This window comes from Centropristis striata, chromosome 24 (genome assembly GCF_030273125.1).
Source record: "Centropristis striata isolate RG_2023a ecotype Rhode Island chromosome 24, C.striata_1.0, whole genome shotgun sequence".
NCBI classification, from domain to species: domain Eukaryota; kingdom Metazoa; phylum Chordata; class Actinopteri; order Perciformes; family Serranidae; genus Centropristis; species Centropristis striata.
Window position 1 is genome coordinate 1,882,955 of NC_081540.1, and position 23,898 is coordinate 1,906,852.

Sequence of the window (23,898 nt, forward strand, 5' to 3'; positions counted from 1 at the left end):
ACCAGCAGAACGCATTATTTTGCTTTTTTTTATTATTTTTATTTTTTTACCGGAGCTGTTTCTGCAAATTAGTGCATATTTATGGAGTTCACACCTTCATTTGCACATCAAACAGAAAACTTGTAATGCAAAAAAAATATTATTTTAATGTAAATAACAAACGTGAAGTTTCATGATGATATCTATAAGTTTAATAATAAATGTCCTCCAGCAGGGGGCGCTCTGACATTAAACCAGATCTCCTCCTCAACGTGTCAAAGTTTTCTAAACCTCCTCTTTCATCCTTTAAATATTATTTATTATAACTCCAGTATTTAACCCTTTTCTCTCTTTTTTTAACGGTTTAAACTAGAGTTATTGTGGTTATAACCGGTTATAACGGAGAGTTTCTCTCTTCTCCCTGTTTTCAGTCTCCGGGTTCAGAGACCAGCTGCTCCCCTCCCCCTCCTCCTGCTCCTCCTGCTCTCCTCATAGTCAAACCACAACAATAACACCGGAAATCAGGAGCTCTCCCGTCAAAATAAAGGTTCATTCATTAGGTCTAAATCGGAGTTTTCTTCCTATTTTCAAAATAGTAGATTTTTTTTTCTATTCGGCTGATAAACTTGCATTTTCATCGCTATATATTGATCTTTTACTAAAGGAAATATTCATTAATGAAGCAGAAATACTTCATTGAGCCCTGGGGGGAATTACTTTAAAAGAAAGAGAATATAAATATAAATAAGTAAAAATGTTTTTAAAACCATTACACTACATATACAACACTATAAATTCTAAAATGAAACAAGTCTTGAGTAAATACAGACACATACAAATAAAAATATGAACTATAGAATACATTTGAAGTAAATAGATACATGTACAAACATATATATATATATATATATATATATATATATATATATAAATTCTTTTTTAAGATATTGTTTGTATGTTGACTTTCTGCTAGGTTTTTTTTTATTGAGAGTACTTGTTTCCTTAATCTATATTTATATTTGGTATTTTTCATCAGTACACCACAGAAAATTCTGATTCTGATTAGATGAGACTAAACTTTGTCAGAATTTTGTAGCTTTTGCAGTAGTATTTGTATCTATTTGTACATATCTATTTATTTAAGACTTTGTATTTCATATTTGATATTACATTATTAAGATGAGATATTCCTTTATTGAGGCCCGTGGGGGGAATTCAGAAGTACAGGGTAAAAACAGATTAAGATATTTAAAAAATAATAATGACTAATGAAATAGAATAAAGATTTTTTAAAAATAAATGGATAGTGTAAAAACATTATAATTTAATAATTAAATTATATATTATATCGTTGTTTGTATATTTGGTATAGCACACTGTTGAAAAAAAGTCTATTTTATTTACATGCTTCTTATAGAGCAGGAACTGTATAAAAAATAAAAAATAAAAAAATAAAATATTTCAATATTGTTCTTCAGCCTTTTTCTGTGAAGGAGCGTACCGGATGTTCGCATCCTTCTTTCCGGTAACTTGCCGGTGCTCTTATTTTGGTGAGCAGCGCTTCAGGAATGTGGATCCCTGAGACCTCCAGAGAGTCCGGGTCCTCTTTATAAACTTCTCCTCTCTGCTGAGAGTTAAAAACAAACTACACGGTGAGTTAAACTACCAAAACCTGCACAACTAAACCTTTATTAACCATTTAATACCTGTTAGTGGAGGAAAAGACACGTTTAAACTGCGGTTTTTAACGTTTTTACCGACACGTTGTTGTTAAAAAGCCCCGTTAGTTAGCCGTTAGGAGGCACGAGCTGCTGTTATTTAAACGTTGAGCAGGGAGGACACGTCCAGACCCGCGCGCTGCTGCCGGAGACATGAAAGGTTGTTTTAGAGGCAGATTATCTCCATAGCAACAGTAAAATCTGCTCATTTCTGCAGGTGAGACATGAAACGGTTGTTTTAGAGGCAGATTATCTCCATAGCAACAGTAAAATCTGCTCATATCTGCAGGTGAGACATAAATGATTGTTTTAGAGGCAGATTATCTCCATAGCAACAGTAAAATCTGGTGATATCTGCAGGTGAGACATGAAGTCCTCACAGGACTCACATTGTCTCCCTGCGGGGACCCATGGCTGGTTGCTGTGTCTTTATCAGGACGTGTTTTCACAACATTGTGTCCCCAGGGACGCTGTCTCCGTCTCCATGGCAGCAGCGGGATCCGCCACGCCGCCTAGCTCGCGCTGAGTCCCGCTGCAGAGAACCAGGAACCACCGCGGAGGAACCAGGAACCAGTCCGGAACCAGTCCGGAACCAGTCTGAAACACACCAACCAGGCCGGGGATCCTCCTGAAAACAGTCCGGGATGGAGGGACCAGGACCCGGATCCGTGTGAACCGTCCGGGGTCCGGGATGGTAAGAGGAGGAGGAGGAGGAGGAGGAGCAGCGACCAGGAGCCGCTCCGCTCCGTCTCATTATAATCACATTTATTAGAGGAGAACCGACCGATGAGGGGTTTAACACTGAGACCGATTTTTAAGGGGAAATTCATTTTTTATTGGTAAATTTACGCCTTTTCTTAGTTGTTTTACGTATTTGTTTGGTCATTTAACGCATTTTTTGGGTCAATTTGTGTCTTTTTTGTGGCCAATTTGTCCTTTTTTTAGTGTAATGTATGCCTGTTTTGTCATTTTACGCCTTTTTTGTCATTTTACGCCTTTGTTTGGACAATTTACGCCTATTTGTAGTCGTTTTGCAGCTTTGTATGGTCGTTTTACACCTTTCTTTGTCATTTTACGCCTCTTTTTGTCATTTTGTACCTTTTTCTGTCATTTTATGCTTTTTTTTAGTCATTTCACAATTTTTTTTTGTCATATAACTCATTTTTTTTGTAATTTTGTGTCTTTTTTTGTCATTTTTACATCTGTTTTTGGTCATTTTCTCTTTTTTGTGGCCAATTTGTCTTGTTTTAGTGTAATTTATGCCTTTTTTTGGGTAATTTTACATCTTTTCTGTCATTTTACGTCTTTGTTTGGTCAATTTACGCCTATTTTTAGTCATTTTATGTTTTTGTTTGGTAATTTTATGCCTTTTTTGTCATTTTGTACCTTTTACCATTTTTTTTAGTAATTTCACACCTTTTTGGTCACTTTGTACCTTTTTTGTCATTTTGTGTAATTTTTAGTCATTTTACATCTATTTTTTGTCATTTAGTGTCATTTTTGCATCTGTAATTTTGTGTCTTTTTTTGTCATTTTTGTACCTTTTTTTTGTCATTTTACACATTTTTTTAGTAATTTCATGCATTTGTTTAGTCATTTTACCTCTATTTTTATCATGTTGCATCTTTTTTACGTTTTTTCACATCTTTGTTTGGTCATTTTACACATTTTTTTTTAGTAATTTCACACAATGTTTGTGGTCATTTGACCCCTAGACATTTCCATGGTCTTCTTTATAATAATTTTATTTATAATCAAGCATGTTTCCATGACTGTAGATGTATAAAAGATCTAAAAAAAGACACAAAAGCCCAAAGCAGCAGCAGCAGCAGCAGCTGTCTCTGATCCCATACGAGTGAATGAGGATGACTCATGGTGTTTTTTTATTTTTTTCTCGCAGCCTTTCCACGCCGGAGCGTACTACCCGTTATCTGGCGAGCCCCCGTCGTCTGCAGGGACCCCCTCCCTCCTGCTGGGCTCCCCGTGTGCCGCCATGACTCCGTCCAGCAGCGCCTCCTCCTCCGCCGCCGCCGCCGTCCTCCTCCCCTTCAAGTTCCGTGCGCGGCGTGAGAGCGTGGACTGGCGGCGCCTCAGCGCGGTGGACGTGGAGCTGGTGGTGAGCCAGCTGGACGTGGACGCGCTGCAGGAGCACATCAGCGGCGTGACGTTCTGCAGCCTGGACGGCGAGCGCTGCCCGCGCTGCCAGGCGCCCGTGGACCCGGCGCTGGTCAAGCTGCTCCGCCTGGCCCAGCTCAGCGTGGAGTGGCTCCTGCACTGCCAGGAGGTGCTCAGCCTCAACGTCAGGGCCGCCGAGGAGAGGCTGGCCGCCGCCGCCGCCCAGCGCCAGCACCTCCTGGAGGAGCACGGGAAGCAGGAGGAGAAGGTGAAGACGCTGACGGCCGAGCTGAAGACCAGGAGGAAGGTGATCCGGAGCCAGCAGAGCCTGTTGGCCCCCAGGATCCACAGCCACAAGGTACCAAAGGGCCTAAACGCTCTCTACGGGGGCCCATTACTCATTCTAGGCACATATGCTCCTCCTCCTCCTCCTCCTCCTCCTCCTCCTCTTCAGGGCCTCTCACTCATTGTTCAGCAGCTATTCACAGCCGTTCGCTTTGTGCAGAGAAAAGAATCAGAGCCAGAACGTCTAAAATCCACCAGAAAACCTGCCGGTGTTTCCTCGTTTTGGTGTGATTATAATAGGATTTATTATGAGTAAAACCCGACCGATGTGTGGTTTTAAAGGCCGGAGTTGATACTGATTTTAAAGGGGAAAATCATTATTTTTTTACGTCTTTTTTGGGCCATTTTACTTCTTTTTTAGTCATTTTACCACTAGACATTTTCCATGGTTTTATTGATAATGATTTTGGTTATTATCTAGAATTTTTCCATGACTGTAGATGTAAAAATAATTAAAAAAGACACAAAATGACCAAAAATAGATGCAAAAATGACCAAAAAATGACACAAAATTATTGAAATAGAAACAAATTGACCTAATATACAGTCATGAAAAAAGGTATTAAAACATCTTGTTTTCTCTTATTTCTTGTTCATTTTAAATGTCTGGTTCAACTAAAGACTCATTTGTTTGGACAAATATAATGATAACAACAAAAAAAGAGTTTAATTTAAGAGCTGATATCTAGACATTGAACATGGTTTTATTCATAATGATTTTGGTTATTATTAATAAAACCATGTTAAATGTCTAGATATCAGCTCTTAAATTAAACAGGAGCAAGAAATAGAGGAAAACAATGGTCTATTTTTCCATGACTGTATATTGTTTAAAAATAGTTCAGATATCAGACAGTATAAACACCAATACAGACTAATATCAGCTGATAATATAATATATAATATTTCTGTCTGTGTTGTGGTTTTAAAGGTTTATCTGGAGACAGATGGTGCGTTTTGGTGGCAATTAGATGATTTAATCCACTTAGAAACAGGCGACAAAAGAGCTGTAATCAATCTGACTGACCCCCCCTCCCCTCCCCCTCACACACACACACACACACACACACACACACACACACACACACACGTGTCCCTGTAAATAACCTGCATCTGTTCATCAGGTTATTTTTAGACCAATCACTAACCTCCCTCTGCTGCTGACCCAGACAAGCAGTTTCCACGGCAACGGACAGAGTGTGTGTCAGGACGGCGTGTGGTTGCTAGGTGTGTGAGTGTGTGTGTGTGTGTGTGTGTGTGTGTGTGTGTGTGTGTGTGTGTAGCAGCTCAGCTAACAGAGCAGCTCAATAATTGATAGAAAGTCTGTGTGTGTGTGTGTGTGTGGACAGTTTAACATTTGTTGCTTGCTATTACACCACAATTATACCTGTTACACACACACACACACACACACACATGTACAGAGACACACACACTCACACACACACACAAACGTACATTCACATTTAGATACACACACATGTTAACATGTACACGTACAGACACACACACACAAGTACACACACGTACACATAAACACACATGTACACATATACACACACGCGTACACACACGCGTACACACATACACACATGTACATACAAATACACACACACATGAACAGACACACACATTATTTCTTGATATTAACCAAAATCATGATCAATAAAATCATGACAATGTCAGATATCAGCTCTTAAATTAAACTCCTATGACACACACACACACACACACACACACACAGAGAGACAGAGAGTCTTTCAGTTCCAGTGTTAATCTAATTTCAGCCTGATCGTCTCAGTTATTCTAACCTTTAGTTCAGCCTCTCAGACAGACAAACACACTGTCTGTAGTTATTAAGTTAGTTTAACCACACACACACACACACACACACACACACACAGACTCTCTGTGTCTGTCTCCCGTATGGTTCTATGAGATATCAGTGACAGCGATGAAGTCACAGCACGATGAGCGGCGGCAGGGTTAAATGTAGCGTGTGATCTGTGTGTGTGTGTGTGTGTGTGTGTGTGTGTGTGTGTGTGTGTGTGTGTGTGTGTGTGTGTGTGTGTGTGACGCCTGCAACAGGATCAGATCAGCTTCATTCACGCTATCTGTCTCCGTGGAAACACTCCAATAATCAGTCACCAAACCAACCCGACTCCTCTTAGAGACTCTAATAATAAATAATAATAAAATCATTTTTCTTTCTGTTGCCTTAAATGTGAAGATTTATCTTCTATCAGAGTAAAATGAAGAGTTTTGCACTAAAAGAACATCATTTTTGTTGGATTATTTCCACCTGTTTGCTGCTGACAGACTGAGTCAGATAGAGATTAACGCCCTAAATAATAATAAATAATAACAGCTGCTGTTTGTTTGTTTGTTTCTTCCAGTGTCCTCATTGTGATAAATCCTTCCTCAACAACTCGTTTCTGCAGAACCACATGCAGCGCCGCCACCCCGACGAGTACGACCTGGGTGAGTAGAAACACAGTTTACTGAGGTTGTAGAAACATCTAGTATAGGTTGAACTGCTTATTGTACTACTGCTAGTAATTAGAGTCACAAAATGACAAAAAAAAACCCACAAAATGACAAAAAAAAATTACCAAAGGTGGAAAATGACACAAAATGAATAAAAATGACACAAAATGAACAAAAAAGAAACAAAATTATAAGAAAATGACACAAAATTGTCAAAAAAGACCCAAAAAGAGGTAAAAAGACACATCATTTCTATAAAAGGTGAAAAAATACAAAAAAATTCAAAAAAATTGACACAAAATTGTCAAAGAAATGACACAAAATGACCAAAAAAGACAAAATGACCAAAAAAGGCACAAAATTACAGTAAAATTTGCACTTCTTTTTTTTTTTTTTTTAAGTTACGGAATTTCCATAAAATGTGAAAAAAGACACAAAATGTCCTATAAAGGTCGCTATCCAAAGTCCTTTTGGCTGCAAGTATGAACACGGTGTTGTTTTCTTGTTGTTTCATTGTTGTTTTCTTGTTGTTTCCTCCTCCAGAGGTTCGTTCAGACAGTGAGAAGAAGTCTCAGATGGACGTCCTCAGAATGGAGATCAGCCGTCTGAAGGAGCAGATCGTCCAGCAGCAGCAGGACCTGCAGCTCAAAGCTGCTCAGGTACCAAACAGAAAAACACTGCAGGAGGAAACAGAAAAAAGACATAAAATGACCTAAAAAGATATTAAATGACAAAAAAAGGCATAAAATGACCAAAAAAGTCTTAAAATGACCAAAAAAATACATGAAATTACCAAATAAAGACCTAAAATTACAAAAAAATACATAAAATGACCAAAGAAAGACGAAAAAAGATATTAAATGACAGAAAAGACATAAAATGACTTAAAAAGTCTTAAAATTAGCAACAAAAAACCCCCCCATAAAATTACCCAAAAAAAGACATAAAATGACCAAAAAAAAACAAACATAAAATGACCAAAAAAAGACGTAAAATTACCCAAAAAAAGACATAAAAATGACTAAAAAAAAGACATAAAATTACTAAAAAAAGATATTAAATGACAAAAAAGACGTAAAATGACCTAAAAAGAGCTGGTGCAGACCCACCAGGGTAAAGTGTCAGAGTTTAGGGACCAGTCCAACTTATTATCAGGTATACACCGAGATACTTAGAACCTGGCACCACCTCCATGTCTCCTGATAGACATATTTAATGGCAGATTTATTTATTTATTTATTTTTGAGCTTCCATCCTAAATAACCAATAATAAAATGCTGGATGTCTAGCCCTGATAATGGACCTTCTCTGCAGGTGGTTAGTGTTTCTATATTGTCTGGTTTTTGTGTTGCTCCTGCAGGAGAAGGAGCAGCAGTCGATGTACAGAGATCTGCTGAGAGAACTGGAGCGCTTCAAGAGCGAGGAGACGGCTCGCATGGACAGAAAGATCGAGGACAGCAGAGACGGCATGAGGAGGGAGATGGAGTTCCTCTACAGCAGGAACATCCAGGCCCTCAACGTAAGGAGGAGCAGGCTTTATTAGCATCATCAGGGGGACTTTATTATAATATTTAATGTGTTTTTATTCTCAGGAAGCCAACCAGAACCAGACGGCCAAGCAGGAGAAACCCTCCGTCCAGCCTGAACCCGAGAGAGACGTAGACAACTACAGAGAGATGCAGACTGCAGCGCTGCACAAGCTGGAGACGCAGCTCAAGAGACAGGTAGGAGGAGGAGGAGAGGAGGAGAGGAGAGGAGAGGAGGAGGAGGAGGAGGAGGAGGAGGAGGAGGAGGAGGAGGAGGAGGAGGAGAGGAGGAGGAGGAGGAGGTTTATAATCTATTAACAGAGAAAATAGACGAGCAATGCATGTGGTTAGACAGGTGAACTAGTGAACATCTGATCTTTATCCCTGCATTAGTGGCTGCACATTAAAATATTCCAGTTTATTGAGGAACACAGACGCAGCCACCAGTTCCTGCTGGAAAATGAAAGCATCTTATAATTGACTGAGTGTAAATGAGTTTATCGTCCTTTGTTACCAAGAAAATACATAAAATGACCAAAAAGACACAAAAATGACCAAAAAAAAAAAAGACACAAAATGACCAAAAGTGACACAAAATATCAAGGAAATACATAAAATAACAAAAAAGGATGTAAAATGACCAAAAAAAGACACAAAATGACCCAAAATGACAAAAAAAAACCACACAAAATGACCAAAAAAAGACACAAAATTGCCAAAAGTGACACAAAATATCAAGGAAATACATAAAATAACAAAAAAAGGATGTAAAATGGCCAAAAAAAGACACAAAATGACCCAAAAAAAGACACAAAATGACAAAAAAAAAGACACAAAATGACCAAAAAAAGACACAAAATTGCCAAAAGAGACACAGCATAACCAAGAAAATACATAAAATGACCAAAATGAGACATCAAATACCAAGGAAATACATAAATTACCAAAAGAGTTGGGCCTCCTTTTGCATGAATTACTGCATTAATACAGCGTTGACTTGAGAAAACCCAGTGGATATATATATTCTATTTTTATACTGTGTTTTCATTCTCTCTAAGCCTCTTCTTCCCATTTGGCGCCCCTCCTGTCACGTCTCTGTTCCCCACCAGTAGGGGGCGCCCCTCACTCTGACAACTGCAGGTGTAGAGGGAGGTGTTTATTAAAATAAAAGATGTGAACGAGGTTGTTTTTAATCCAAAAATCATCTTTCAGGATAAAAAGTGGGAGTCCAGGCTGCAGGACCTAAAGGCCCAACACGAGTCTGAGAAGAACCAGGTGGGCTTTATTCTTATCATGCATGTAGAAGTTTTAGTATTATTATTATTATTATTATTATTGGTTGCAGCTGCTGGACGAGCTGAGCAGGATGCATGTATTATTATTATTATTATTATTATTATTATTATTATTATTGTTGCAGCTGCTGGACGAGCTGAGCAGGATGCATGTATTATTATTATTATTATTATTATTATTATTATTATTATTATTGTTGCAGCTGCTGGACGAGCTGAGCAGGATGCATGTATTATTATTATTATTATTATTATTATTATTGTTGCAGCTGCTGGACGAGCTGAGCAGGATGCATGTATTATTATTATTATTATTATTATTGTTGCAGCTGCTGGACGAGCTGAGCAGGATGCATGTATTATTATTATTATTATTATTATTATTATTATTATTATTGTTGCAGCTGCTGGACGAGCTGAGCAGGATGCATGTATTATTATTATTATTATTATTATTATTATTATTGTTGTTGCAGCTGCTGGACGAGCTGAGCAGGATGCATGTATTATTATTATTATTATTATTATTATTATTATTGTTGTTATTATTATTATTATTATTATTATTGTTATTATTATTATTATTATTGTTGCAGCTGCTGGACGAGCTGAGCAGGATGCATGTATTATTATTATTATTATTATTATTATTATTGTTGTTGCAGCTGCTGGACGAGCTGAGCAGGATGCATGTATTATTATTATTATTATTATTATTATTATTATTATTATTATTATTATTATTATTATTATTATTATTATTATTGTTCCAGCTGCTGGACGAGCTGAGCAGGATGCAGGCGTCGGTGTCGGAGCAGCAGCAGAACGGACAGAAGCTGCAGACGGAGCTGAGCAGGAGGCTGCAGGAGAAGGAGAAAACCATCAGGGAGCAGAGGGAGCAGGTACACACACACACACACACACACACACACACACACACACACAATAACTCTCACCCCGTCCAGTGGGATCATGTCAGACAGGAAGTGAGGCGAGCAGCAGCAGCTTGTTCAGGATGTCCTGGATTTGTCTGGATTTGTGTGTATTTGCTGTATTTGCTGTATTTGGTGTTGAGGCTCAGATTGAGTGTATTATTGTATTGAGAGATGATGATACTGGACAGACAGGATGTTGAGGCTTTTCCTGGACTAGTTCCACTTCTCCTCCTGGTTATTAATCAGAGAAACATGAGCAGTTTAATACTAAAGCTCCCAGAAACTGTTTATAAACTCAGTGTTTTAATAAGGAAGTCAGTCATTTATTGAGGGTGCTTGGAAGAGAACACTTTATACTATTATTCCTAGATTTTATTCTTCTGTTTCTTCAACTACTCCTCCCAGAGTTTTGGTCTCACACACACTAAAAAGGTATCAAATCGACCGTCTCGGCCATGACGAGTGTGCTGTGACTTTTCTAAGGATTTCGACAAACGTTTTTCAAATTATTCTGCAAAAACACGCAAAAAAATCCCCCCTATGTAACCCTATCTGTCATAAAATAGAAAATACTTGTTCCTTTGTTCTACTCGTTTGGCTTACCTGGTGCCAAAATGACCAAAAAAAGACACGAAACGACCAAAAAAGATACACAATAACCAAAAAAGACACAAAATTACCCAAATAAGACACAAAACGACCATAAAAGGACACAAAATGACAAAATAATTACCACAAAATTATCAAAATAGACACAAAATGACCTAAAAATACATAGAAAAAAAACAAAAAAAGACACACAATGACCACAAAAAGACAAAATGACAATGTCTGGCCTATGGAGAGGCTAGAGTGATGACATCATCGCTAGAGTGCAGAAAGAGAGAAAAATCTGTCAGAAAATAGAAAATACTCGTTCCTTTGTTCTACTCGTTTGGCTTACCTGGTGCCAAAATGACCATAAAAGACACAAAATGACCAAAAAAGATACACAATAACCCAAAAAGACACAAAATTACCCAAATAAGACACAAAATGACCATAAAAGGACACAAAATGACAAAATAATTACCACAAAATGACCTAAAAATACATAGAAAAAGAACAAAAAAAGACAAACAAGTAATTTCAGTCTTTTTATGATCATTGTGTGTTTGTTCCACTTGTCTGGTGCCAAAGAAATGACAGACATATATATAAGCAGATAGCATTGTGTTTTTTATGTTTGAGCTGTAACAAGTTTAATTTTTTCCAACTTTCAGATCAGGAATATTTCTTCAAATCCTCCCACTAAGATCGTGGAAGTACCAGGTACGAGGTTTCCTTCAGCTTCTCCTCCATCAGGACAGTTTCTATCATCTTAATATTCATTTTTAATGTTTATTTTCTGTTTTATTCAGTGATTGTGAGTCCTGCAGCTCCGGAGCCCAAAGCAAAGAGAGTAATAATCGGTAAGAATGAGCTGAATGAGTGATGAATGAGAGGCTGAGCACCATCAGCTGTTTCCTCCTGCACCCCCCCCTCCTCTTTATTTAACCTGCCTCTCTGTGACCTCTGACCTCATGTGCTGTCCACATTAGAGGAGCCAGTCTCTGCTCTTAGGCTGGATCCTATCCAGGAGCTGTCAGAGGAGGACAAAGGTAAAGGAGGCGCTGAAGGAGCACAGCATGGCGTCTGCATGGAGCATCAGTCAGTCTGTCAATCAATCAGTCGATCATCAATAAACAGAAGCTCTCAGCTCCTCGTTTATCAAACATTCATTTTATTTTAGTTTATTTTATTCTTTTTTTTTTTTTTTTTGCAGTTATAATTATATAAAATGACAATGATAACAAATAATGTAAAGTTCAGGGAGAGGCTGACGAGAAATAAAAAATCATAAATTTACGAGAAAATAATAAAAAAAAAAAATGTAAGATTGTACCCATTGAAAAAATAGATAAATAAATAATAATAATATTAATAATAAATGCTGATAAAATAATAATAATAGTAAGAAATAATAATCATAAATACTACTAATAATAAACAAAAAATAATAATACATAATTAATAATAAATAATAAAGATAAAAAAATAATTATACATAATTGAAAATAAATCATAATAACACAAAATAATAGTAATTTTAAAAAGAATTAATAAATAATAATATAAACAAATGATTAATAATAAATCAAAAATAAAAATATAAAAAAATAATACATTGATAAATAATAATAAAACAAATTATTAATAATAAATAAAATTAAAAATATAAAAAATTATAAATTACTAAATAATAATAATAAATTAATAAATAAAATAATAATATTAATAATAATAATTAATAAATAAGACAAAGTATTTTTTTATTTTATTTTTTATTTTGACTTTTAGCTCACTTTCTGTCGTGCGCTGGTTTGATAAATGAGGAGCGTTGTCTGGCTGCTGCTCGTCCATCCATCTGTCCTCTGGCTGCCTGTTCCATCAGCTGACTGAATCAGCATGGAGCTTTGTGTGACTGCTGCATGCTGCTGTCTGTCTGTCCGTCCGTCTCTGCTGCCTGTTTCTGCTGCCTGGTTACCACTAAACGTCTGATGAGGTGAGCTGTGTTTTCCAGACTCCAGCAGCTCTGAGAGGAGGCCGGTCCCGGAGAAGAAACCCGAGCCGGTCCCGGAGAAGAAACAGAGGACGACCCCCAGCGCTCTGAGGAGGAACCCCAACATCAAGAAGGAGATGAGACCAGATCTGGAGCAGGCGGTCCTCGACAAGCTGGAGAACCTCGGAGTCAAAGCTGTGAGTAGAGGAACACCAGAGGAGCAAAACTCTTTCTGCAAGAATCCTTTACACTCCTTACAGACCTGATTTCTGCAGCTCTCAGACTGTTTAGGGTCCCCAGGACGCACAAAGACTCACACACAAGAGGACACAATAACACATTTACTGCAGCAGAAACTCTGCATGGGTTCTGCAGCAAACAGCTTCTGATAAAGTGCATAAAGTGGGCATGTCATGGCTAGAAACAGCACAAATATCTAACTAAAGTATCAGATCAAACTGAGAGAAGCAGCCAGGTTTCCTGCACAGATTTATGCAGCTCACAGACTGATTCACACACAATAAGGTCAAAAATAACACAGCTTAAGAAATGACTTTTGCAAATTTCTACGTTTTTTGCAGATTTTTGAGTTTCCTCTTGCACATTTGTGATGTTTTTTCCTGCAAATGTGTGAGTTTTTTCTTGCAAAATTGTGTTTTTTTTCCCTGCAGATTTGTGAGTTTTTTTCTTGCAAATTGGTTTGTTTTTTTTTTGCAAATTTGTGAGTTTTTTTCTTGAAAAATTGTGTGGGTTTTTTCTTGCAGATTTGTGAGTTTTTTTCTTGCAAATTCATATATTTTTTTTTGCCAATTTGTGAGTTTTTTTTCTTGCAAATTTCTATGGTTTTTTTTCTTGCAGATTTGTGAGGTTTTTTCTTGCAAAATTGTGTTTTTTCTTGCAGATTTGTGTCTTTTTATTGCAAATTTGTGATTTTTTTTTCTTGCAAATTTGCAAGTTTTTTTCATGCAAAATTGTGAGTTTTCCTTGCATATTAGTGAGTTTCTCCAGCAGGGCCCAACAGAGGATCATTAGGTGCCTACAGACTACTGACAGATCCTTTTGCTCCTCCTGCTCTGGTCTGATTGTGGTGGTTCTCCTCAGGACCAGGTGGGTCTGAAGGACCGAGAGCTGTCCTCCCTGCTGGCGAAGGTCCAGGCCAGGAGAGAGAACACGGCCAGGACGATGGCCGACTACTGGACCCACCGCCAGGAGATCATCAGCTCCGTGGAGCAGAAGGTCAGCGGGACCAGGAGGGGCAGCGAGCCGGCTCCTGAGTCCCAGACCAGGTCCAGATCAGTCCAGGGTGAGTCACCAACAAGCCTCTTATCATGAGATCAGCTGGTTTAGTCCTCTCCAGTGACTAACAGAGCAGATAATACTGTCCTGTGATTGGTTTATCCAGCTGATCTTTAAGATGACCTCACCCTCAGGGCAGCTGGACGCCTTTTAGCTGCTTTACAACCTTCATGTCTTCATGCATTTCTCATGACTTTTGTCCAGATTGTGTATTTTTATTGTCTCTTGGTATTTCCAGCTCAGCTCCTGCAGAAAAAGGCTGAAACACACTGAGGACAAACAATAGTTAGTCTTCTTGCAAAGTTGTGAGTTTTTTTTATCGCAATTTGTAGGTTTTTATATCGCAATTTGTACTTTTCTTCTGGTAAATTTGTGAGGTTTTTTCTCTCAATTTGTGAGTTGTTTCTTGCAAATTTGTAAGGGTATTTGTGCAAATTTGTGAGTTTTTTTTGTCGCAATTTGTGAGTTTTTTTCTTGTAAATTTATGAGGGTTTTTTGCAAACTTGTGGGGGGGTTTTCTCGCAATTTTGGACTTTTTGCTCCTATTTGTGAGGTTTTTTTCTCACAATTTGTGAGGTTTTTTATCGCAATTTGTAGGTTTTTATATCGCAATTTGTACTTTTCTTCTGGTAGATTTGTGAGTTTTTTTCTCACAATTTGTGAGTTTTTTCTTGCAAATTTGTGAGTTTTTTCTTGCAAATTTGTGAGTTTTTTCTTGCAAATTTGTGAGTTTTTTTTCTGGTATATGTTTGATTTCTTTCTAGCAAATTTGTGAGCTTGTTCTCACAAATTTGTAAGGGTTTTTGTGCAAATTTGTGAGTTTTTTTTGTCGCAATTTGTGAGTTTTTTTCTTGTAAATTTATGAGGGTTTTTTGCAAACATGTGGGGGGGGTTTCTCACAATTTGGGACTTTTTTTCTCCTATTTCTGAGGGTTTTTTTTGCAAATTTGTTGAGTTTTTTCCTTGCAAGTTGTGTTTTGCCTGAGTGCTCACAACGTTTGTTTGTTTGTGTCTCAGTGCTGCAGATCCGGCCCCGCTCCAGCAGCCTGCCCTCCAGAGCCCCCCAGGCTCAGTCTGGACCTGCAGCCAAACAGTCCAAGACCCCCCAGCCAGCACCCAGAACCAAGACCAGCACCAGCAGCCAACCCAGGACCTCCACCCCCAACACCAAGACCTCCACCCCCAACACCAAGACCTCCACCCCCAACACCAACACCAGCACCAGGACCGGTCTGAGGAGCTTCACAGCCAAGTAAAGACAAAACTATTCATTTAATTAAACACTTAATTGTAGTTTTCTACTAACGTCTGACTGGATGATTCAGTTTCTGCAGGATGGAGCCAGAATATCTGACATAAACTACATATTAAACTACTTAGTTAATTAACAAAAAGTTAAAAAAAAAAACATGTAACTGTTAATACACACAGACTCTTTTTTTTCTGGTAAATTTGTGAGTTTTTTTTCTCCCAACTTGTGAGTTGTGTATGTGTAAATGTGTAGGATCCCAATCAGTCCGTGTCTCAGTTTGAATCAGGAATGTCATGGCGATAACACAGCGGTTGCCATGGAGACCGTCTTGGTCTGCACCAGACAGAGTCAGACAGTCAACAGATTGCATCTTATTAAATTTCTACATTTTTTTTCTTGCACATTTGTGAGTTTTTTTGCCATAAATTTGTGAGTTTTTTTTTTTTTTTCGTATTTTTTTCTTATTTTTGTCTTGCAAACTTTTTTTTTTTTCAGTAATTTTAACAATCAAACGTTTGGTGCAACAGACAGCTGGATAGTAGGAAAAAATCATAAAAAATATAGATTGCTTGCATATTTATTATTCTATAGCATGGGTCTCAAACTGGCGGCCTGCGGGCCAATTGCGGCCCTCGTGACGATATTTTGTGGCCCCCACCTTGATATGAAAGTTTAATGTGAGTTTTATATAAATGGCACTTTACTGTGTTGTGTGTGGAAGGTCCCTTTAATTACTTTTTTTGGTAATTTTGTGTCTTTTTTTAAAATAATTTTGTGTCTTTTTTAGTAATTTAGTGTTTTTTCACTCATTTGTGTCTTTTTTGGTCATTTTGTGTCTTTTTTTTGTAATTTTGTGTCTTTTTTTTTTATAATTTTGTGTCTTTTTTAGTAATTTAGTGTTTTTTCACTCATTTGTGTCTTTTTTGGTCATTTTGTTCCTTTTTTTGTAATTTTGTGTAATTTTTTGTCTTTTTTTTGTCATTTTGTGTCTTTTTTTTAAATAATTTTGTGTCTTTTTTAGTAATTTAGTGTTTTTTCACTCATTTGTGTCTTTTTTGGTCATTTTGTGTCTTTTTTTTAACAATGTTGTGTCTTTTTTAGTAATTTAGTGTTTTTTCACTCATTTGTGTCTTTTTTGGTCATTTTGTTCCTTTTTTTTTTGTAATTTTGTGTCTTTTTTTGGTCATTTTGTGTCTTTTTTTGTTATTTTTTGTCTTTTTTTGGTTATTTTGATACTTATAAAGAAAAGAAAATGTTGTGTGATGAGTAAAACTCTCTCTGTGGTTCTGTTTCTCCTCCAGGACTCCTCCTTTCAGCTCAGACGAAGAATCTGAGGAAGACTCCGACTCTGAGGAGGAAGAGGAGCCTCAGAAGCTCCAGAGAGGGAAATCCCCCCAGAACAGAGTGAACCAGGTCCACATCAGACCCAGTAAGACCAGTCCGGTCCTGGTGAGGCAGACTCCGGTCCGGAGCTCCAACCAGCAGCAGGTCAGAACCTCCAGGATGGAGAGTGACGAAGAGGAGGAGGAGGAGGAGGAGGAGGAGGAGGAGTGGTCGGAGGTCAGCGAGCTGCAGGAGATCAACCCCAAGAACCTGAAGAGCTTCAGAGACCAGAACGGGAACCTGGAGAAGAGGAACTACGGCAAAGGTGGGTTCTCCAAACGGGTTCTATTAGAATCAGTTCTAGAGTCCAGATGTTTGTTCACTTTCATAATATTTAACAACAGAAACTGTTTTAATGTGTTTTTATAGGGATCTAATAACTATTCATTGATCAGTTGCTTCAATATCAATTATGCAAAGTGATAATATGTTTTTTCCCCCATGAATTTGTGAGTTTCTTCTTTCAAATGTGGGTTTTTTTCTCCCAATTTGTGAGTTTTTTCTTGCAAATTTGTGAGTTTTTTTATGCAAATTTGTGAATTTTTTTTCTTGCAAATTTGTGAGTTTTTTTATGCAAATTTTTTGAATTTTTTTCTTGCAATCTGTGTTTTTTATGGTAAATTTTTGAGTATTTTTTTCTCACAATTAAAAAAAATTTTGTTGCAAATTCGTGAGTTTGTTTCTCGCAATTTGTGAGTTTTTTCTTGCAAATTCGTGAGTTTGTTTCTCGCAATTTGTGAGTTTTTTCTTACAAATTTGTGAGTTCTTTTATGCAAATTTGTGAATTTTTTTTCTTGCAATCTGTGAGTTTTTTATGGTACATTTTTTTAGTATTTTTTTCTCATAATTAAAAAAATGTTGCAAATTCGTGAGTTTGTTTCTCGCAATTTTCTAGTAAATTTGTTTGGGTTTTTTTTTGCAAATTTGTGAGTTTTTTTCTTGTAATCTGTGAGTTTTTTTATGGTAAATTTTTGAGTATTTTTTTCTCACAATTAAAAAAATTTGTTGCAAATTCGTGAGTTTGTTTCTCACAATTTGTGAGATTTTTTCTGGTAAATTTGTGAAATTTTTTCTTGCAATCTGTGAGTTTTTTATGGTTAATTTTTGAGTATTTTTTTTCTCACAATTAAAAAAAATGTTGCAAATTCGTGAGGGTTTTTTTTGCTAATTTGTGAGTTCTTTTCAGGTAAATTTGTATTATTTTAATATCCTCATCTTTAAGATACATTTTATTTTGGAATTCCCACTTCTTATTTATTCTTTAAATCATTAAAATAAATATATTTTCCTCCAGATGTCTGTTGGAGCTCAGTAATATTCATATTTAATCATATTTATCTGCTTGTTGTGAGGATATAAATGTGCCTGTGTTGAATGAGGACTTTAAAGCTCTTTTTTTTTTTTGTTTTTTCTAGAGAATAAAATCAACGACCTGGCCAGAAAGATGGAGAAGCAGTTAGCAGAGCGATCGATAAAGAAACCAGCAGGAGGCGTCAGCGTGCTGCCGCAGAGGAGGAGCGACCCCGTCCAGGAGCTCACGGTGAGGAGGCCAGGAGGAGACCAGGAGGTGCTAAAGGGGCTCAGCTGGCTGGGACATGTCTGAATAATGTGTGTGTGTGTGTGTGTGTGTGTGTGTGTGTGTGTGTGTGTGTAGTACACGGACCTGGAGGAGAGCAGTGATTGGCTGGTTTCCTCCTTAGAGGATAAACAGGAGGTGAAGTCTAAACCGGCTCAGAGCTCCGCCCCCCTGAGGAAAAGTCTGGAGTCTCCCAGTACCAGCGTCTGGGGGACGTCTACTGGGAAAGGACCCAGATCAGGTCAGTCCACCAGTCCACCAGTCACCCAGTCACCAAGTCACCCAGTCCACAAACTAGTCAGTCCACAAGTCCCTCATCATCTCATAGTTCCTCTCTGTAAAGAACCACAACATATTACAAATTTGCATTTTTTCTTACAAATTTGCAAGAAATATCTCATAAATTTGCAAGAAACAAACGTGCAAATTTGCTATACATTTTTTACAAATTTGCAAGAAAAATCTAATAAATTTGCAAGAAACAAACATAAAGGTTTGCAATAAAAAATGTACAAATTTGCAAGAAAATGTTCAAATTTGCGAGTTTCTTCTTGCAAATTTTTATTGCAAGTTTGTATGCTCCTCTCGTGAATTTGTACGTTGTTTTTTTCTGGTATTTCTTTTTTTTGCATAAATTTGTGAGTTTCTTCTTGTTTTTTTTCTTGCATATTTGAAAAAAAAAAATCTGGTAATTTGTGAGTTTTTTTCTTGCAAATTTGTGATCTACGTTCTTGCAATTTTGTACGTTTTTTCATGCAAATTTGTACATTTTTTTTGTGCTTTATTTTTTTTCATACATATCTTTATTGGGTTGTCAGCATATAATACATATTAATCATTGAGGGTACAATTCACCCATTTCCCCCCCTTTTAGAACTAGAGAGTCACATTCACATAAAATAAGCATTTTGTAAGATTCTTAATTTCATTTCTGGTTTATTTCAGGTAGTTTATTTGTCCAAATTTGTACATTTTCTTTTCTGCATAAATTTGTGAGTTTCGTCTTGCAAATTTGTAGGTTTTTTTTCTTGCAAATTTGTAATGTTTTTCTGGTATATTTCTGGGGGGTTTTCCTGGAAATCCGTTAGTTTTTTCTGGTAAATATGACAGGTTTTTTTCCATAAATTTGTTTATTTCTTTGTCTTGCAAATGCTTATGTTTCTTCTTGCAAATTTGTGAGTTTTTTCCTGCAGATTTATGTGAGTTTAATTTATCAGGTTTTTTTCTCACACATTTGCCCCCTCCCTCTGCTAAAATTAAAAAACATAATCATTTATAGTTTTTACCTGTTGTGTCTGGTCTCTGCAGGTCTGACTGAAGCTGGATCAGGAACAGGAAGTACTCTGAAGAGCAGCTTGTGTTCTCTCAGCGACATCAGCGACTCGGACGACGGCAGCAACAAATATAATAAACGCTGAAAATAAAAGGTGATCACGAGACAAAACGATACAAAACGATACAAAACAACACGAAACACCTCGACCATCTCACACGACTCCTCACATCCTCGCCAAGGAGACATTAATACTGCTGGTATGTGGAGATTTGTGAGTTTTTTTCTTGCAATTTTGTGAGTTTCTTCTTCCAAATTGATTTGTTTATTTCTTGCAAATTTCTATGTTTTTTCCTGGCAAATTTCTGAGTTTCTTCTTGCAAATTTGCATTTTTTTTCTTACAAATTTGCAAGAAAAATCTCATAAATTTACAAGAAATATCTCATAAATTTGCAAAAAAAACGTGCAAATTTGCAATACATTTTTTTACAAATTTGCAAGAAAAATCAAATAAATTTGCAAGAAACAAACATAAAGGTTTGCAATAAAAAATGTAGAAATTTGCAAGAAAATTTTCAAATTTGCGAATTTCTTCTTGCAAATTTGTACATATTTTTATTGCAAGTTTGTATGTTTGTTTCTTCCAAATTTATGAGATATTTCTTGTAAATTTGTGAGTTTTTTTCTTGCAAATTTCTACATTTTTTCTGGTAAATTTATGAGTTTCTTCTTGCAAATTTGCAAGTTTTTTTATTCCAAATTTGTGCATTTTCTTTGCAAGAAAATTCTCAGAAATTTACTAGAAAAATATCTCATAAATTTGCAAAAAACAAACTTGCAATACATTTTTTTACAAATTTGCAAGAAAAATCTTATAAATTTGCGAGATACTTCTTGCAAATTTGTACATTTTTTAATTGCAAATTTGTACTTTTGTTTCTTGTAAATTTGTGAGTTTCTTCTTGCAAATATGTACTTTTTTTTTGCAAATTTATGAATATGGAAGCAATATTACCAACTGGGTTTTGTTTTCAGATGTTTTTATAGAAATAGAGGATATAATAACTCAGTTAGAGATAAACTTTTATTTTCTGCCTCGTGCCAACTCTTCATCTTTATTTACACTCCTTTATTTGTTTTTTGTTTTGATATATATGTAGTAAAATATAACCAACACTCCAGATAAAGTGCTGTATGTAGCTTGTGTAAAATTTTGTACATCAAATTTTATAACGATGTGAAGCGATGAGATGTGATTTTTGTATAGAAAATATTTATACGACCAATAAAAGATTTCTCAGTCATCAAGTTCTTTCTTTCATTCTTCAAACACAAATATTAAAACAACTTTATTAGACTTTAGTCAAGTTATTTTAGATTAAACTTCTTATTATGTCTGCAGGTTAAAAATTATAAATGGTTGAAAAATAAAAAAATAATGAATAACCTGCACCTCTATCAACTAAAATCATCACGTGACAAATATTCAATATTCATTTAAATAAAAATATTAATTTTCCAGCATTTGTGACACTTGTGGTTATTTGGAAAAGCGTTTATATATAAATATTTTTTTATTTCAATTAAAAAAAAAGAATTTGTTTGATCAGAAATTCTACTTCTTATATGATTTATATAATTTAACTGTTATTTTGTTATATTCTGCAAAAATCAAACATTTATTTGGTCATTTTTTACTGTATTTCATAATAAAGGTGATTTATTTTTATTTTTTTTGATTAACTGTGACACTTGTGGGCATTTTGAGAAGTAATTTACATTTTATTCCAATTAAAAAAAACATTTGTTTTGATGAGAAATTCAACTTTTTATAGGATTTATGTAATTTAACTGTTATTTTGTTATATTCTACAAAAATATATAGCAATAATAAACATTTATTTGCTCATTTTTGGCTGTATTTCATAATAGGGGTGATTTATAATTATTTTTAATCAACTGTTTGTGACACTAGTTGGCATTCTGAGAAGTAATTATATATACATTAAATTTTATTCCAATTAAAAAAAGAATTTATTTGATCAGAAATTCTACGTTTTATATGATTTATATAATTTAACTGTTATGTTGTTATATTCTGCAAAAATATATAGCAATAATAAACATTTATTTGCTCATTTTTGGCTGTATTTCATAATAGGGGTGATTTATAATTATTTTTAATTAACTGTTTGTGACCCTAGTGGGCATTCTGAGAAGTAATTATATATAAATTAAATTTTATTCTAATTTTTAAAATATTTGTTTTGATCAGAAATTCTACTTTTTATAGGATTTATGTAATTTAACTATTATTTTGTTATATTCTGCAAAAAATAAATAGCAATAATAAACATTTATTTGCTCTTTTTTGGCTGTATTTCATAATAGAGGTGATTTATAATTATTTTTAATCAACTGTTTGTGACACTAGTGGGCATTTTGAGAAGTAATTATTTATAAATTAAATTTTATTCCAATTAAAAAAATAATTTATTTGATCAGAAATTCTACTTTTTATATTATTTATATAATTCAACTGTTATGTTTTTATATTCTGCAAAAATATATAGCAATAATAAATATTTATTTTCAATTTTTTGACTATTTAATAATAAGAATATTTATTTCATTTGTATTCTTAATGAACTGTTTTATATCTCTTCAGTCATTGGCTGAAGGCTAATTAACTGCAGTTTTGCACCTTTTGCGGATCGCAGGTTGTCTGAACAACTAAACGCTGTTAAATCTGGATTAAAACCATAATTTCTGGATTTATATCATCATGTTTGGATTAATATATTTTACCTGGAGGAACAAACAGCGCAGAGGATTTTATTCTTCAGGAAAGTTAACGGTATGTATGAAACTCTTTAACTGCTTATTAATAAGCCTTTTAGCTGTGACTTAATTCACATAGATGGATTTAAAGTAAGCCGAATTAACTATAACATGATGTGGATGTATAAATATTCTAAATTAATTCATGATCATGTCTGTGTGCTTTATGGGAGAAGAAAACGTTTAAATTGCTTGTTTTCTGAACGGAGTTTCATCTCTTTGATGTCTGCGACACTTTAACCGACATTAAAAGGATTTTAATCTGATTTAATTAAAACAAACGGATTTAAAGTAAAGCCGAAATAACTCCAACATGATGTCGATGCATATTAAATCTGAATTTATGTTTTGTTTTGTCTTTCTGCTTGTTGACAGCAAATTATTCTTTAAGTGCTCCTTTTCTGAACGGAGTCTGTAACTACTAAAGTGACAGTAAATAAACTGATTTTGTTCGGATTAAGTCACAATATATTCATTTAAAAGTATGCCGAAATAACTATAACATGATGTCGATGTATAAAAAGTCTGAATTAATTTATTATGAGGTCTTTCCGCTAGACGATATTAAATAGCGTTTAAAGTACTTATATTTTTTCATTTTTTTGGTCTTTTTGTATCATTTTTACATCTATTTTTGCTCAATTTGTTTCTATTTCAATAATTTAGTCATTTTTTGGTGATTTTTACAAATATTTTTTGTCATTTTGTGTCTTTTTAGATCATTTTTACATCAATTTTTGGTCAATTTGTTTCTATTTCAATAAGTTTGTCATTTTTTGGTCATTTTTACAAATATTTTTTGTTGTTTTATGTCTTTTTTGATCATTTTTACATCTATTTTTGGTCAATTTGTTTCTATTTCAATAATTTAGTCATTTTTTGGTGATTTTTACAGATATTTTTTGTCATTTTGTGTCTTTTTAGATCATTTTTACATCAATTTTTGGTCAATTTGTTTCTATTTCAATAAGTTTGTCATTTTTTGGTCATTTTAACAAATATTTTTTGTCATTTTGTGTCTTTTTTTTAATCATTTTTACATCTATTTTTTTGTTGTTTTATGTCTTTTTTGTATCATTTTTACATCTATTTTTTGTTGTTTAATGTTTTTTGTATCATTTTTATATCTATTTTTGGTAAATTTGTTTCTATTTCAATAAGTTTGTCATTTTTTGGTGATTTTTACAAATATTTTTTGTCATTTTGTGTCTTTTTGATCATGTTTACATCTATTTTTGATCATTTTGTGTCTTTTTTGATCATTTTTACATCTATTTTTGGTCAATTTGTTTCTA

At 35.1% G+C, this 23,898-nt stretch overlaps 1 protein-coding gene across 2 annotated transcripts; it reads left to right on the top strand.

The window, feature by feature from the left end:
• Positions 1-1,447: 1,447 nt before the first annotated feature.
• dzip1 (DAZ interacting zinc finger protein 1) lies at positions 1,448-20,143 on the top strand. 2 transcript variants are annotated; one of them, XM_059327972.1, is made up of 19 exons: positions 1,651-1,914; positions 2,163-2,391; positions 3,598-4,170; positions 6,554-6,638; positions 7,188-7,303; positions 8,005-8,163; positions 8,237-8,368; positions 9,383-9,445; positions 10,239-10,367; positions 11,663-11,711; positions 11,801-11,851; positions 11,981-12,040; positions 13,003-13,178; positions 14,083-14,284; positions 15,295-15,529; positions 16,831-17,177; positions 18,328-18,452; positions 18,567-18,729; positions 19,797-20,143. In XM_059327972.1, the coding sequence occupies exons 2-19, from the start codon at positions 2,389-2,391 to the stop codon at positions 19,904-19,906; spliced, it is 2,778 nt and encodes a 925-aa protein (XP_059183955.1). In that variant the 5' UTR covers positions 1,651-1,914; positions 2,163-2,388; the 3' UTR covers positions 19,907-20,143. The 2 variants fall into 2 exon arrangements, with proteins under 2 accessions (XP_059183956.1, XP_059183955.1); XM_059327973.1 differs by lacking the exons at positions 1,651-1,914; positions 11,981-12,040 and adding an exon at positions 1,448-1,631.
• Positions 20,144-23,898: the final 3,755 nt, after the last annotated feature.